Here is a 14,581-nt window from a genome sequence, read left to right as displayed (position 1 = left end):
TTCGCCATTAATGTCCCGCTGTTTTACTTTGTTTCACTTTATAGTTTTATTCAGGCGATATTTATTCGATGATCTCTATGGGGATTGATTTTTGGGCCATCGTTCTGGCGTAAAACGCAACGAAATGTTGTCCGTACAAACGAACCGGGAACACACTTAACACTTTTATTAAGAAAATGTGTGTAAATTAAGTTACTTCTAAACGAAATTCCAAAGTGGGTGAAAGGTGTCGTCCCAGATTAGCCAGTGCGTACTGCACATGCTAATCTGAGACGATACTTGACGCACATGCATTGCGCTCTCTTTTTAAGTCACCGACTCACAAACATGTCACTAGCTTACGTACCATTCTTAAATATTGGACACAGAAAATAACGTCAGATTTAGTGACGTTTCTGACTGTAAAATATATTTCGTTATTGTGATATTACAGAGTTCTAGATTTATTAAGAATTCGTGTATTTACTGTATGTGTGTATATTACTTAAATGCCGTTTGATTTATTGAAATAGATAACAATGGTTTCATGCAAGCCCAGGTGTGAACATATTCATCAACGGGAGTGTGACAAATTCATCAAATGAATGCTGTTCATATCTATATATACAAATGAATTTAATTTGTAGAATCTTATATCACAGTGAGAACATTTATTTTTTCAACTTTGAGTAAGCGATTGTTTAAGGAAGATTTAATCACTATTGATGACAAGATTTTGTCCGCCTCCAAATAGTGACGAATTACGTGTCGCCTTGTGGGCTACCTACACAAGGGCGATAATTCGTGGTACATTCTCGCGCGTCGCTTCATGTATCAGGTTACGCATGCGCAATTAATTTCCTTCTATATTACATATAAAATAGTTGAAGTTTGATATCAATTTTTACCATGATCAAGCGCATACCCACTATATCATTATACATCATTGGAAAGATAAATGCATAATCTTTTGAATAAAATACATGTCATTAAATTCTATGTGTGCTAACTCAAAATATTTACCTTAGAATAGGCAAACCGGTTTTGACAGCTGTGCAGACAACCATTTTGGGCTCAAATAGTATGACCTACTTTCAAAGCCGGGGACCATCAACACAAAAAGTAGAGCACAAAAATTGCTTATTTTCTTATTGCTTACAAATATACCTTCAAGTTGATACCAAAACTAACCATTTGCAATGTATTTTACAAATCCTAGGCAGCATGCACTCAACAATGTGTGCTAAGTATCAAACTGACTGCATGTAACCCTAAAAACAGGAGTTCCGGTTTGGGGTTATGTGACCTATCACGCAAAATATCGTGTGTCGCGCAAAATATCGTGTATCGCGTCGTGTGTCGTGTGCTGCCTTTGATGAAAGAAGGGCGAGATTAAAGATGCCACTATCCGGAACTTATAATAACCGAAATCACCGTAATGTATTTAGAGAAGAAGACTTAATGCAATGTGCAAAAAATATGACACAGCTTGGATGTATATGCAAATACAAATACACACAAAGCTATCCAGTAAAACGTTGTGTTTTTATTCGTCTAGTAATGTTTTTTGTTTAATGCCCTTCCATGAAATGGAAAATGAAGTGAAATTGCAATTGTGCACAATGAGTATTGTGCTATATTTAGCAAGCTTAGCTCTACAGCAATGTGGTCAGATGCTATAATGTCCGCTATACAGTCTCGCACTGAATCGTCGTCTCTTGGGGAGGGGGAACATTATGACTACTCTTATATGGATGCAGAGGCAAATGTGGATTTACGCTGCCATTGACCATTTTCACATATCAGGCGGCTCATATTTTTGCAATTTGGCAAATGCGTGTCCTTTTATATCAATTCAACAACATAATGAGACCGGTTGTGAAACTGCCATTAATAAAAACAAATAGAAATGTGTATGGTGATTTTGCCTATGTGTATTTATTTTTCATTATAAACCTACGTTTTGCTGTGGATAATTGAGATCCCCTCGAGTCCGTTTACTGGGGAGTATATTGTGTCTACTGAAGGTCGTAAGAACACTCGCAGAGTGAGGATCGAACCCGTGATCAGCTCATACCGACCATTATTATGCAGAAATATACTTTAATATGTTCTGTTTTAATTTTCTCACAAGTATACTCTTGTTTTTGAATAGATTTACGTTCATGGTAAGCACAAACTATTCGCGATACACAAATATGTTGAAATAATGTCCGATGGCAACATTTCCAAATATGTTTTTGTCAAAATCTTATAGCTGTAAGGTAAAGGGCATTATTTGTATAGTGTATTTAAATGGGGGTCTCGTGTAGGCTGTACGAAAGTATTGGTACAGGCTGTACACATCTCAGTGACGGTGCATACACTAGTAAGACGGATAACAACTATATAACAATATTTTTATTCTTAAAAAGTGGTAAATCTGGTTCGAATCATACTGCCCAATACTTGGTTATCGCAAGACAGTTCTATACAACCACACACTTGATTTTAATTGTGGTCGAAGTTAAGGCCTGAGTACAAATCATGAGCTCTATTGTTTATATATTTAATCAAACAGTTTAGAACATTTTAATAAAATGGTACGCTTCGTATCGCGTGATAAATTCAAAATATATGTTTTCAAAAGTAATAAACCCTTTGTCCGCCATATTGTTGCCCAAAGGCATTTAACAATTGAGAATATGGCTTCAGATTAACTTCTCATTTGACGAGTGTCATTGCGTGTGATATATGCATACAATTTGTGCCTGCCTGCCTGCCTGCCCGCCATCCCGCCCGCCCGTCCGCCCGTCCGCCCGTCCGCCAGTCCGCCCGTCCGCCCGTCCGCCCGTCCGCCCGTCCGCCCGTCCGCCCGTCCGCCCGCCCGCCCGCCCGCCCGTCCGCCCGTCTGTCCGTCTGTCCGTCTGTCTGTCTGTCTGTCTGTCTGTCTGTCTGTCTGCCTGCCTGCCTGCCTGCCTGTCTGTCTGTCTGTCTGTCTGTCTGTCTGTCTGTCTGTCTGTCTGTCTGTCTGTCTGTCTGTCTGTCTGTCTGTCTGTCTGTCTGTCTGTCTGTCTGTCTGTCTGTCTGTCTGTCTGTCTGTCTGTCTGTCTGTCTGTCTGTCTGTCTGTCTGTCTGTCTGTCTGTCTGTCTGTCTGTCTGTCTGTCTGTCTGTCTGTCTGTCTGTCTGTCTGTCTGTCTGTCTGTCTGTCTGTCTGTCTGTCTGTCTGTCTGTCTGTCTGTCTGTCTGTCTGTCTGTCTGTCTGTCTGTCTGTCTGTCTGTCTGTCTGTCTGTCTGTCTGTCTGTCTGTCTGTCTGTCTGTCTGTCTGTCTGTCTGTCTGTCTGTCTGTCTGTCTGTCTGTCTGTCTGTCTGTCTGTCTGTCTGTCTGTCTGTCTGTCTCTAAGTCAGATTCCTTCACGCCGTTGTCCTCGCAATATTCTACAGTCCATCGGATTGTTTGAATCACATTTTCAGTCAGAGTTGAATTGTTCAGTTTGTACATGATCTGAGCTATAGAAATTTAATGAATTATTTATTTAAATATAATGACGGTTTCATTGATTGAATTCTCCCTATATCACACGTATAAATATTCTAATACAATGATAACAAAGTAGTCGTATTGGTCTACTTGACACAGAGTAGGGGTATTGTATTTTCGATTTTAGCGCACAAAGCTGTTTTATCCCCAACTATTCAAAGTGTACTTTTAAAATGAAAACACAAACTCATTTAACAGATTTGAATGATAACCCCAGCTAGAATCAATCAATTTCGAAAACGCTAGTGTCACTTTGATCTCAGAATGTAAATAAATATCATGTTACTTTACACTTAAACTCGAGTCATTTAAATACTGAGTTTCAATTGATACCGCTATGTAAACTGTTTGTCGCAGTTCGATATTTGTGTAAGTCAAGAAAAGCTTATACGCTACATACGATCATGTTTATTAGCAAAGCGTATGTCATATATCATTTTGGTGGATTATTTAAGTACACCATTCTTATACGAATACTAGTCATTATCTATCACACGTAAGTATAAGTCCAAAGATCTTATATTGAATAATGCTTTTTACATGTATCACTGGGGCAATTTACATTTGATGTAGTAAGCGGCTCAAGGGATCGATCCCTTCAGCTATGGAATACATAGAATATTACTAAGTTTGACACAAATTATTATGTATTCCACCAAGAGCTGAAAACGTTGATGTCTTCATTAAGGAACCTGACCAAATAAGCACTATTTTCCAATATACGTATAAATAAATACAGTATACGAATTGTAATGAAATACATACATTGTGTTTAACTATAATGTGTCTTGAGAATTGCGCATATTGGGATCACACTATTTTAACTGAAACTCTCTACATCGTTGACCAGTCGGTCTGGAGTCCATTGACCAGTGTCAGATCGGGACACATCATTGGCCAGTCTATTTGATGTCCAGTGACCAGTGTCAGATCAGGTCACAGCGTTGACCAGTCTGTATGTAGTCCAGTGACCAGTGTCAGATCAGGTCACAGCGTTGACCAGTCTGTCTGTAGTCCAGTGACCAGTGTCAGATCAGGTCACAGCGTTGACCAGTCTGTTTGTAGTCCAGTGACCAGTGTCAGATCAGGTCATAGCGTTGACCAGTCTGTCTGTAGTCCAGTGACCAGTGTCAGATCGGGACACAGCATTGGCCAGTCTATCTGAGGCAGTGTCAGATCGGGTCACAACATAGACCAGTCTGTTTTGAAGTACATTGACCAGTGTCAGACCGGGTCAAAACATTGGCCAGTCTGCCAGAGTCCAGTGAGCCTCAGATCGGGATACAGTGTTGGCAAGTCTGTCTGTAGTCCAGTGAGCCAATGTCAGATCGGGACACAGCATTGCCAGTCTGTCTGGAGTCCAGAGTGCCATGACAAGTCAGCCCAACATTGACCAGTCTATCTAGAGTCCAGTGAGCCTGTTTCAGATCGGGACACAGTGTTGACCAGTCTTTCTGGAGTCCATTGAGCCAGGGTCAGATCGGGCCACAATATTAACCAGTCTGTCTGGAGTCCATTGAGCAAGGGTCAGATCGGGTCATAATATTGACCAGTCTGTCTGGAGTCCAGTGAGCCAGTGTCAGATCGGGTCACAATATTGACCAGTCTGTTTGTAGTCCAGTGACTAGTGTCAGATCGGCACACAGCGTTGACCAGTCTGTCTGAAGTCCATTGAGCAAGGGTCAGATCGGTCAAAAGATTGACCAGTCTGTCTAAAGTCCAGTGATCCACTGTCAGATCGATCACAACATTGACCAGTCTGTCTGGAGACCAGAGAGCCAGTGTCATATAGTGTCAAAGCGTTGACCAGTATGTCCGGAGCCCATTGGGCCAGTTTCCGAACGTGAAACAACGCTATAATGGTATGTGTCTGCATAATTTAATCTTACTTATCATCAATAGCAGCTACATGATTCCATTTTTTTAATAAAATAATGTAGCCGTAGAATTCGACATGTTTCCTAAACTTGTCGCTGCTGTTGTTATAAACTTCGTTAATGTTTCTTGGTGATCTCACCGAATTTGACCTTCTTTCTTTTATATGGTTTTAACACAAACTCTTGTTTTCCCGCCTGTATCTTATTCTTCTGACTAATCTGAGCAACTATTCAGTTCCATGACGCCTTTATACCCGCCCATACACAGGCATTTTACTTCCCCCATTTATCACACAAGTAAATATCCAATATCAGTCCATGTTCTTTAAATAAGCCGCCGATCAACTCTAGTTAATTAAACACTTACTATGAACTAACAAATAAATAGCTTTTGGCATTATATTAACCAAACTATAATTGCTGATCGTAGAGGACGTGATTCGTTTTCCTTCGGATTTACTAAACAGAAATTAAATACTTTTAGTTATCTACATTTTTTCATTCGAGTATCAATTAAGATTCGTTTTGACAAAATCGAGAGTCCAAGTATTTGACAGGATACAGAACGAGTATGTGTATATCATCCCAATTATTTTAATGAGGTACAAATATAAATGACCTTAATAAATCCATAAGGTTATAAATCGTCGTTCAAACTGAAATCGACTCAAATCCTTTGTAAATATGAAGATACTTATGTGACACAAGTGCGTGTATTTTGCAGTAGACATTTTCGTGTACGTAGTGGAGTAATATGTGCTGTCATTTTCAAAGTGAAATTATTTTATACTAAATTCAATGGTCAGATATTTACTAAACCTGTCTTAAAATTATATAACTTAGAGAAATACTCGTTATGATTAATTATGTGTAGTAATCCAAGTAATCCAAATTGTGAGCTGACTCTATTAATAAATAACAAAGTTTAGAACGTTAATCAAGTTGAAAATGTTTGGTTAAAAGGGGGTTATTCAGGATACTATTAAGGGAAATCACTCATTTCAAACTTGTAATCATATTCTAAATATTACAACAATAGATAAGGCATGTATGCTCAAAATATCAAATAGAAGTTGAGTTTCGTCCAGTGTATTTTAGTTAAATAATGATTCTAAAATTATGAGTGTCTAATATACACATAACTCCTGAGTTAATTCACGTGAAACAAAACAAAACGTGTGAGTATAACATGGTTCATTTTTTGCAGTATATGGCTCACATTATTAATGGTGTTCGAGTGGTTTAAAAGAGGAAAGTCGTTTATGAATGAAATACCTAACATTTCGTATGTATTTCTCTATTCAGGTTTGAAAAGAAGGGAAAAAACAAATTAAAATGCATTTCAAGTATCAATATTTTGAAACGATTTTGTGTTTGAATTGCAATCAAATCGACATAGACCTAGCATATACTAAATAGTGAGTCGAGTTAATAAAAACGAACACGCAGTCGATTTTGCTGCATATTTGTTCAAGTAAAAATGTAAGCCCTAACTGTTACTTTTAATCCTCAAAATTAAAGTACCGAATAGTATTATTCAATTTAAAGGATCGTGTAATCTACACGCACGTGATATTTGTTTTTCGGAAATCGATTCCGCCTTGTGGATCATTTAAGTAGACTTTGGTACCAAGATCCATTTACGTATAATGAGCGTGTTTGCTCGCAGGGTATGGACCATGGTAAATGAACCAACATGGAAACCTTGGGTATGCAGAGAAAAATCGATTATATTTATCTCAATACACACTGATTCTAAATGCATTTTAATTATTATATTTCCCGCTGTGTATCAGTGATATGAGATAACTTGATACGTATGGCAATGTCGAAATAATTATGGCAGAGACATGCTTATGTTTTGCTAACGGTGTAAAAGCTGCCTAATGATTACTTTATAATTCATGATTGGATTGCTTGTTTTTTAATATGAAACCACCTCCACATAACTGTATTATATAATAATAAGCAAGCGATGTTTGAAGATAACATTCAAACTCGCACAATTCGTGCACTCGAACTTGATATACACCGTGTATCTTTTATTTCAGGTTCCACAAAACACCGCCGTGTTTAAAATTCATAGGTCTGTAACTGATGACAGATATATATGAAGGAGTCTGACAGTCATGAAACCAAAACCATATGTCATGTATTTTATTATCTGAAAGAATTGCGTGCTTTTATTACTGCCTACATCAATATTATAATTCAATACCTGAAGAGATTTATCAACTGAAAACGACTTACTTTCTGTGGGGTTATGAAGGTCGTCCCCTTATCAGATCTAGACTCTTGAAACAGAGATGTTCAGTGGTGATTATTAATTAGTTTTAACTCTGTCAAATTACGTTTATTCGAATGTACTCCAACTAATGGAAACCATATTCAAGATATTTATTTATGGATACCATCATACAAAAACAACACAATTTAGAAGAGCAGTTAATTAAGAAATAAGGTAAACACCATATGCTTGGTCTTTGACGCAATTTTCTTCTGTTTCATTGTTAATTGTTTCAAGTGATATTTTATATGACAATTTATTTCCCGGTGATAACAGTCTAATTGCAGCTTGGAGGAACGTTGAACACCGAGGGGTCCTGTATCCCAAGCGTGATATTGTGGAACTGGACAACCTGCATGTAGGGAGAGGCTGTAAAAGACAAATGATATGGGCCGTTAACCAACAAGTATGTAAACACACGTATGACGTATAAACATGAGCCCCGCTCTCTGAAAAAGGGGTTTAATGCATGTGCGTTAAGTGTCGTCCCAGATTAGCCTGTGCAGTCCGCACATGCTAATCAGGGATGACACTTTCCACTTTTATGATATTCTTTTGTTTCTTCTTAGCAAAAATCAAGTTTAGGCGGAAAGTGTCGTCCCTTATTAGCCTGTGCGGACTGAACAGGCTAATCTGGGACGACACTTTACGCACATGCATTACCGGTAAACCTCCTGTTCACAGAGCGGGGCTCATATTTATACGTCACACGTGTGTTTACATACTTGTTGGTAAATTAGCGTATGATTTAGCGAATTATTATCTATGGTGTAATTATATTTGGATCGTTCTCAGAGTTTAACAGTATTCCAGTAATATCGAGGCAGTTAGTTAACTGTCCTGCGTAAGCTGTTTTAACAGGTCTTCATGCACCTTTATGCCAGTAACTCACTATTGGCCAACGTAAAGAGATAAGGTGGGCGGATTATGCAAATTTAAATTATATCATGTTTATAGTATGTATCAATAACACAATTTTGATCGACGCAGAGTGAGCTCTTCTGGTCTACAGGTATTTATATGTCTTCTTTTATTTGTAATATGCAAGTGCTTTTCCTGGGTAGATCTACATATGTTCTCTGATGTCTTTTAGTTGCTTAATACAACCAAGCTCGTTGTGTTTTATTTTTTACAAATAGGAAATAAATTCACACCAATCAGAATTAATACTCGACGTTTTTTCTACAAATTACGTTTTAAATCAAGGGCGCATTTATTATAATCCATTATGGCGCTGGAATGTTGATTTCTGAATCCTTTTACTACTCATCGTAATAATAGTAAACAAGGTTAAAATAGTTTATATGACAAGAATAAATTAAGGCATCATATTTAAAGAAAATGTCTTTGATTTCGGGCTAACTCGCGTGAAATCTTAATTGGTAAAGTAAGAATATTCACCCTTACTCACTCGCGCAAGCATACACTGACTTTGTATTAACCCCACAACAAACAAAAAGCATCTCTATGCATCTCACTACCGAACATAAAATAAAGATGGACTCACGTCCAGAGGGCACGGCGGAGACATCAAGCACCGGGTAGCATCCGTCTGGGGCGGTGATCAAATACGAGGTGGTGTTACCTGCGCTGCTGTTGAACAACTCGATCGGCATACCGGAAGTGGAGTTGCCGACTTTGGAGGAGACGACCTTATAAGCCCAGTCTGAAAACATTAATGTTACTATTTAGCTATATCTGTCATTTAAATTGTAACGCTTTGAGTTCACAATACAGCGTACAGTGGACTACCAATTGGTCTTTCTTACGAGACGTTAATTCGATGGGCATTGTACTAAGTAGTTCATAACAGGCATATAACGAATCATTTTTTCCTCTTGAGCGTAGTCTGTACTTTGTCTTGCAGTCACCTACATAAACATTCTAAACCGTTCTTTGGGACGAAGCGCTTGTGGGAGAAAATATTAACGCACGCACAATTCAATTTTCTGACAAGGACATACATGTATTCGTCAGTATGCATTGGGAAGAAATAAAACACGGTTCTTCGTTCATTGCATGATGCCATTTCCAATCACTGTCCTACCTGGTATGCAAGCCGCCTTGAAGGCATCCAAAAGAGTTCTGCTGCAGTTGCCGTCTTCCGAAATCACGTACTTCGTTTTCTGAAGTGATAAAATTTGGTGCGTTATATATAATCGTAAGACCTTGATATTCCAATTCCCCTTTAAAAGTCCGCATATGAAACCACACAATCTTGCATGATTGTATAGCGGACAGCGTATGTCCTGATCAGAATACCTGATTGCGCAGGCTGATCTCAAGCTACACTGGCCGAATATGGCATACAACCCATTATCGCACGATGCGGCTTGAGATATAATAATGTTTTGAGATATTTTGTAAGTATCATAAGCGCTGTAGTCATGGTGAGATGTTGTAACTTGTTGTAACTCCGTTATATTGTAGTCTTTTCGCGACATTGACATTTTTCCGTCAAGTTGTAGTGGTAAAGTGACTCTATGATGTTTTCCGTAATAATGAAGTTTAAGCGTGACGTAATAATACAATATTGACCTTGTAGTTTTGCCGTATCGTTTTAATATAACCTTGACGTATGGTCCTACTGTAGCAGTAAAGTCAGCATTGAGGTATTACTGTTGTACCATAATCATTTCGTGATCTTGTATTAATTATACCAGTGACTTTATAAAAATTGCAATGACAAATAGATTTCGATGTAACAGCTGTGTTTTCTTGACGGTATAAACTAAACTTAACATACTGGTCTTACCGTCAAAGTGTAATCATACCTTGATGTTTTTATATAAAAGCACCATTTTAGTATTAACGTAGCATCAACGAAGCAGGATATTTAATATAAACAGAACATTTTTGATTTACCGTTAAATTGTTATTGAATTTTACTTTCCGTGACATTGTCATATATACTTATCAGTGCTGTCTAGGGTGACATTTTAGTCTATACATTGCAGTGCAATCTTACCGTGACATTGTAGTCTTTAATGACCTTCATTGTCGTCGTTTGTCCGTCTTCGATGATGTTTTCAAGGACCGCTTCCATCTGATTTATTGCGTCATAATAGTATACATTCATAGCCTGGAATAAAAAATAATAAATAATGCATATAAGTCGATAACCGCGCATTAACGACACATCCTTTCTACAATTGACGTTCGAAATGTAAGAGCTATAACAAAAGTAAAATAGTCCTGATTATTTAGCATATTCTATGGAAGTAATGGTAAAGCAGACATACCAGCTTGATGGAGAGATTGCCGCCGCGCACCGTGGACCTGAAAATGCCCTGGTTGGCGGTGTACTGGCTCGGGAAGCAGCATCTTGCCCAAGCCCCACCCGCTAGTACACACAGCAGTGCGAGCGTCCACGTGATCTTGGAAATGCTGGTATCCTGGCAACACAACACGCGGATTACAAAGACAAAAGTCAATTAATATACTAAAAATACATGTATCATTTAAAATGCAGAACTGCTTTTTATTTCATGCATAACTATTTTATATTTAATGTGTTACATGAATAGCATTATTCTGTGTAATTTAAAGTTTTTTTTTAACAATATAATTGTTGTTACGCAAAAAGCTTCATAAACAATAAAAATGTTTTAATTGTAATTTAAGTAACGGAGTTTTATGATGTATTATATTATAATATAAAATTAAGAACTAGCATGAACACTTTTTAACATAAACATTTACACTTTTTGGCAAATTAATAGTTTTAAAGAAAATAATTGTCAACGTTACCATTTTGATAGATGTTCGTAAAAGATCCTAAAATATCGGTGAATATCGTTTATGCTAAGTGACGTCCTTATATATCAGCTCGCCGTAAGCACAGATTAAACAAAAAATATTGCGCCTCAGGATACGAAAACAAGGTGTACATGGAATCATTGCGGTGGTGACAATCAGTACCATCACGTCTTCAATCATTGTAACGCGTAAATGATATCTACTTAAATCCGTCATGTGCTTGTTTTGCGCTTCAAGGTAAGCGGTGTGGTTAAGTTTTGACAAACGAAGATTTTGAAACAAAACATACAACAAATTGTTCATGGATTGTTCTTATTTTGCTGTTTTAACGGATGTTGTTGCAAAAAGTATAAATTTCTTACCAGATCCTGTATTTTATCTAGCTCGTTTTTCCGACGAAAACGGAGTGCAGCAACAAAATAAGTATGTTTTTCCGTTATTGCGTTATACAAACCGACGTGGTGTTACTTAAACTGTTGAAATTACATGTCACTTCCACTATTAATGAATCATCGGTATTGATCGTGATATGTATATATATATATATATATATATATATATATATATATATATATATATATATATATATATATATATATATATATATATATATATATATATATTTATATTCTGTGAATTATGGTGATTAATGAAACATAATGTGTGCACGATTTTGGGACCTCTAGTCGGAAAACTATTTACTTAAAGTACTATTGTCCAATTAACGTTGTTATTATTTTTTTAACACGTTTCAATAATGCAAACAATGTGTTTTAGTATTCATGAGAACTACGTCGTGCTTCTGGAGCTGAACTAAGCCGAGAAGGAACATGATTCTTTATGTGTTCACTTTATTTTTCGAACCTTTGTACGAAATGTTCGTTGATTTTGAGCGTTAATGGGCTTTAAGTAATCATATTCATACTTTGTTTTCCTCCTGTTTTGCTTGGAATGTATTTATTCATTTTGCACGTGTTTAAGTTAAGATAAGGGTACACAATAACATTATTTTAGGCTCTAGTAGAGTTTGTTGAATATTCAAGCAGAAAATTTGTCTTATTCCTGAGAGGAAAATGTTGTCACGGTAATATCTCGTCGCTGCGTCGCCTTTATGCCTCTCTAGACGTCATTAGCCTTCGACCCAAACCCCTGAACGGTTTCCCCAGCACATTGAGCGTACTGAGTACCGCCGTCCTGGGACACTTTCATTATCTTTATAGGACCACCACCTTGAAATCCTGGTGTGCATCTCTGCCCAAGGTCCGCCCCGTCCGTCCTCTACGCTGCCACATCCGCTGCTCCGCTGCTCCTTTCCCTCTTCTGGCGATGAAATGAAACCACTATACGTATACGGGCATTTACCATTCCGCTTGGCGATTCTTCAAAATTCTGAGAGTCAGCGAATTCAGCGGGAGAGGACGTTCGGCTTGAGGGAGGGCGGTTGTCGCTAGATTAATAGAGCCCGCAGAAGTTTCCCAATCCGACCCTCCTCAGACGATGTGGTGAAACCACTATCCACCAACGGACAATTACCATTTCGTTTGGCGATTCTTCGGAGAAGTCTCCAAGAAAATCTTCTGCGGGTTACTCTAACCCCGGTCGCGTCGTGCACTCTCTAGCTGCTGACCGAGCTTTTTTAAATACTGAATACTGATACATAAAAAGAAAAACATTGATTTAATTGACAATCGCACTTTCCTTTTACATGTTCAACTTTAAGGACCAGCTGAAAGACTCAATTGCTACTGGCGAATTTGGCGCTCGGAAACGCAAATATATGATATCCTGACTTGGAAATAAATGTAGAAAAAATACGTTTTTTAAATACATGTAATTACTTTAAAAAAAATGTTTACATTGTTGTTGTTTTCAGTCACTTGTTAGTCTCAAATACACCACGTGAAATGTGTGTTATTAATTTCACGTATATTCAAATCACACGTAAATAAAACGTATACTACGGGAGATAACATATCATGGCTAATTTAAAAAATTAATTTAACTTGAGTTTAACCACTATTCACATCGTTGCTCATGTATGCAACATAAATCACATAATAAATCTAAATTAAATACATCAGCTGTTGCAGACAAACGAATGGCCATAGTTTAACCACATTTAATGAACAGCACATTTTGATGAAAGCAAAATACTGAATACGTAAATGTGGCTGATGTATTAAATTTAGTTTTATATTGTGATTTATGTTGCTTACATATAGCAACGATGTATATAGTGATTAAACTAAAGTTGAATTTAGTATATACATTGTGTCGTTGTTCTTTTGTACGCCAACAAGTACCGGATAAAGAAATTATTCTGTTCGAAGTTACGTACGTTTGAGAAATTTGATGTATTAAAGCTCGCATGCTTACAGTTTAGCTTCCTTTAGCTTAGGTTCATGAAAACGCGCGTGTTTACCATTAAGCTTCCGAGAAGAAGTTGATACGTCACGTCATTAGCGCGTTCAAACAGCGATAAAAAGTACCGGATACAGACAGTCTTAAGCCCTAAGTTCAAAACGTTTGTAGGAATTCGATTGATTAAAACGCAAATGTTTACCGCTAGTCTTCTAAGAAGAAGTTAATACGTCAAGGCGTTGCTTGATAAACAACGACAATCCGTTTAACTACAGTAAAAAATGAACTACACGGATCTGACAGGTGAAACTACTTGTCTAAATAACGGATGTTTAGGTGCACGTTTAAAAGCATTTTTTAATGAATCAACAGCTGTCATATAAGTGCATAAAAGAATTGCAGACTTACTGTTTTCATTTGTGATGATATTATTTAAACAAAAACAGATCCTTAAAGGGGTTTTAGGGGGAGGCCGATACCGACAGTATTCAAAAAAGGAAACAGCAAAAGATGACTTTGAGGAGGTTTTAGGTCCCCATGGTTAGAAACTCTGTATCACTATAAGTTTTACAGAGGTGACCCATTAAAGACGTTAGCCTATTCCCATATGAAATTATTTTCCGAAAATGACAGTACATGTAAATGTCTAACGGAAACATGACATATATTCAGATCAAATATTGTACTGTACGTATTTATTAATCAAATACATTCCTATAGACTTGATAAACACGTGCAAGTTGTAGCATTATTTTGCATATTAGAGATAGTGTTCCAAAAAGAGTATCGGTTTCTA

The 14,581-nt window shown here is 37.3% G+C and overlaps 1 protein-coding gene across 1 annotated transcript; it reads right to left on the bottom strand.

Annotated features, from left to right (window-relative positions):
• Positions 1 to 7,758: 7,758 nt before the first annotated feature.
• Positions 7,759 to 11,493, bottom strand: LOC127879299 (uncharacterized). The gene is made up of 6 exons (XM_052426077.1): positions 11,416 to 11,493; positions 10,908 to 11,060; positions 10,634 to 10,747; positions 9,713 to 9,791; positions 9,173 to 9,331; positions 7,759 to 8,034 (listed from the first exon to the last, which is right to left on the bottom strand). Exons 1-6 carry the CDS (start codon positions 11,416 to 11,418, stop codon positions 7,943 to 7,945), a joined length of 600 nt encoding a protein of 199 aa, XP_052282037.1. The 5' UTR covers positions 11,419 to 11,493; the 3' UTR covers positions 7,759 to 7,942.
• Between the last annotated feature and the right edge of the window lie 3,088 nt (positions 11,494 to 14,581).

Source organism: Dreissena polymorpha, chromosome 4, assembly GCF_020536995.1.
Source record: "Dreissena polymorpha isolate Duluth1 chromosome 4, UMN_Dpol_1.0, whole genome shotgun sequence".
NCBI classification, from domain to species: domain Eukaryota; kingdom Metazoa; phylum Mollusca; class Bivalvia; order Myida; family Dreissenidae; genus Dreissena; species Dreissena polymorpha.
This window is presented reverse-complemented; position numbering and strand designations above follow the sequence as displayed.

What these genes read in the sequence shown, in the direction of transcription:
- LOC127879299 (XM_052426077.1), bottom strand. An exon ending in GCAATCTCTCCATCAAGCTG is followed by an intron (nt 10,748 to 10,907) that starts GTATGTCTGCTT and finishes TTTTTATTCCAG; the next exon opens with GCTATGAATGTATACTATTA. An exon ending in TTAAAGACTACAATGTCACG is followed by an intron (nt 9,792 to 10,633) that starts GTAAGATTGCAC and finishes TTATCACTTCAG; the next exon opens with AAAACGAAGTACGTGATTTC.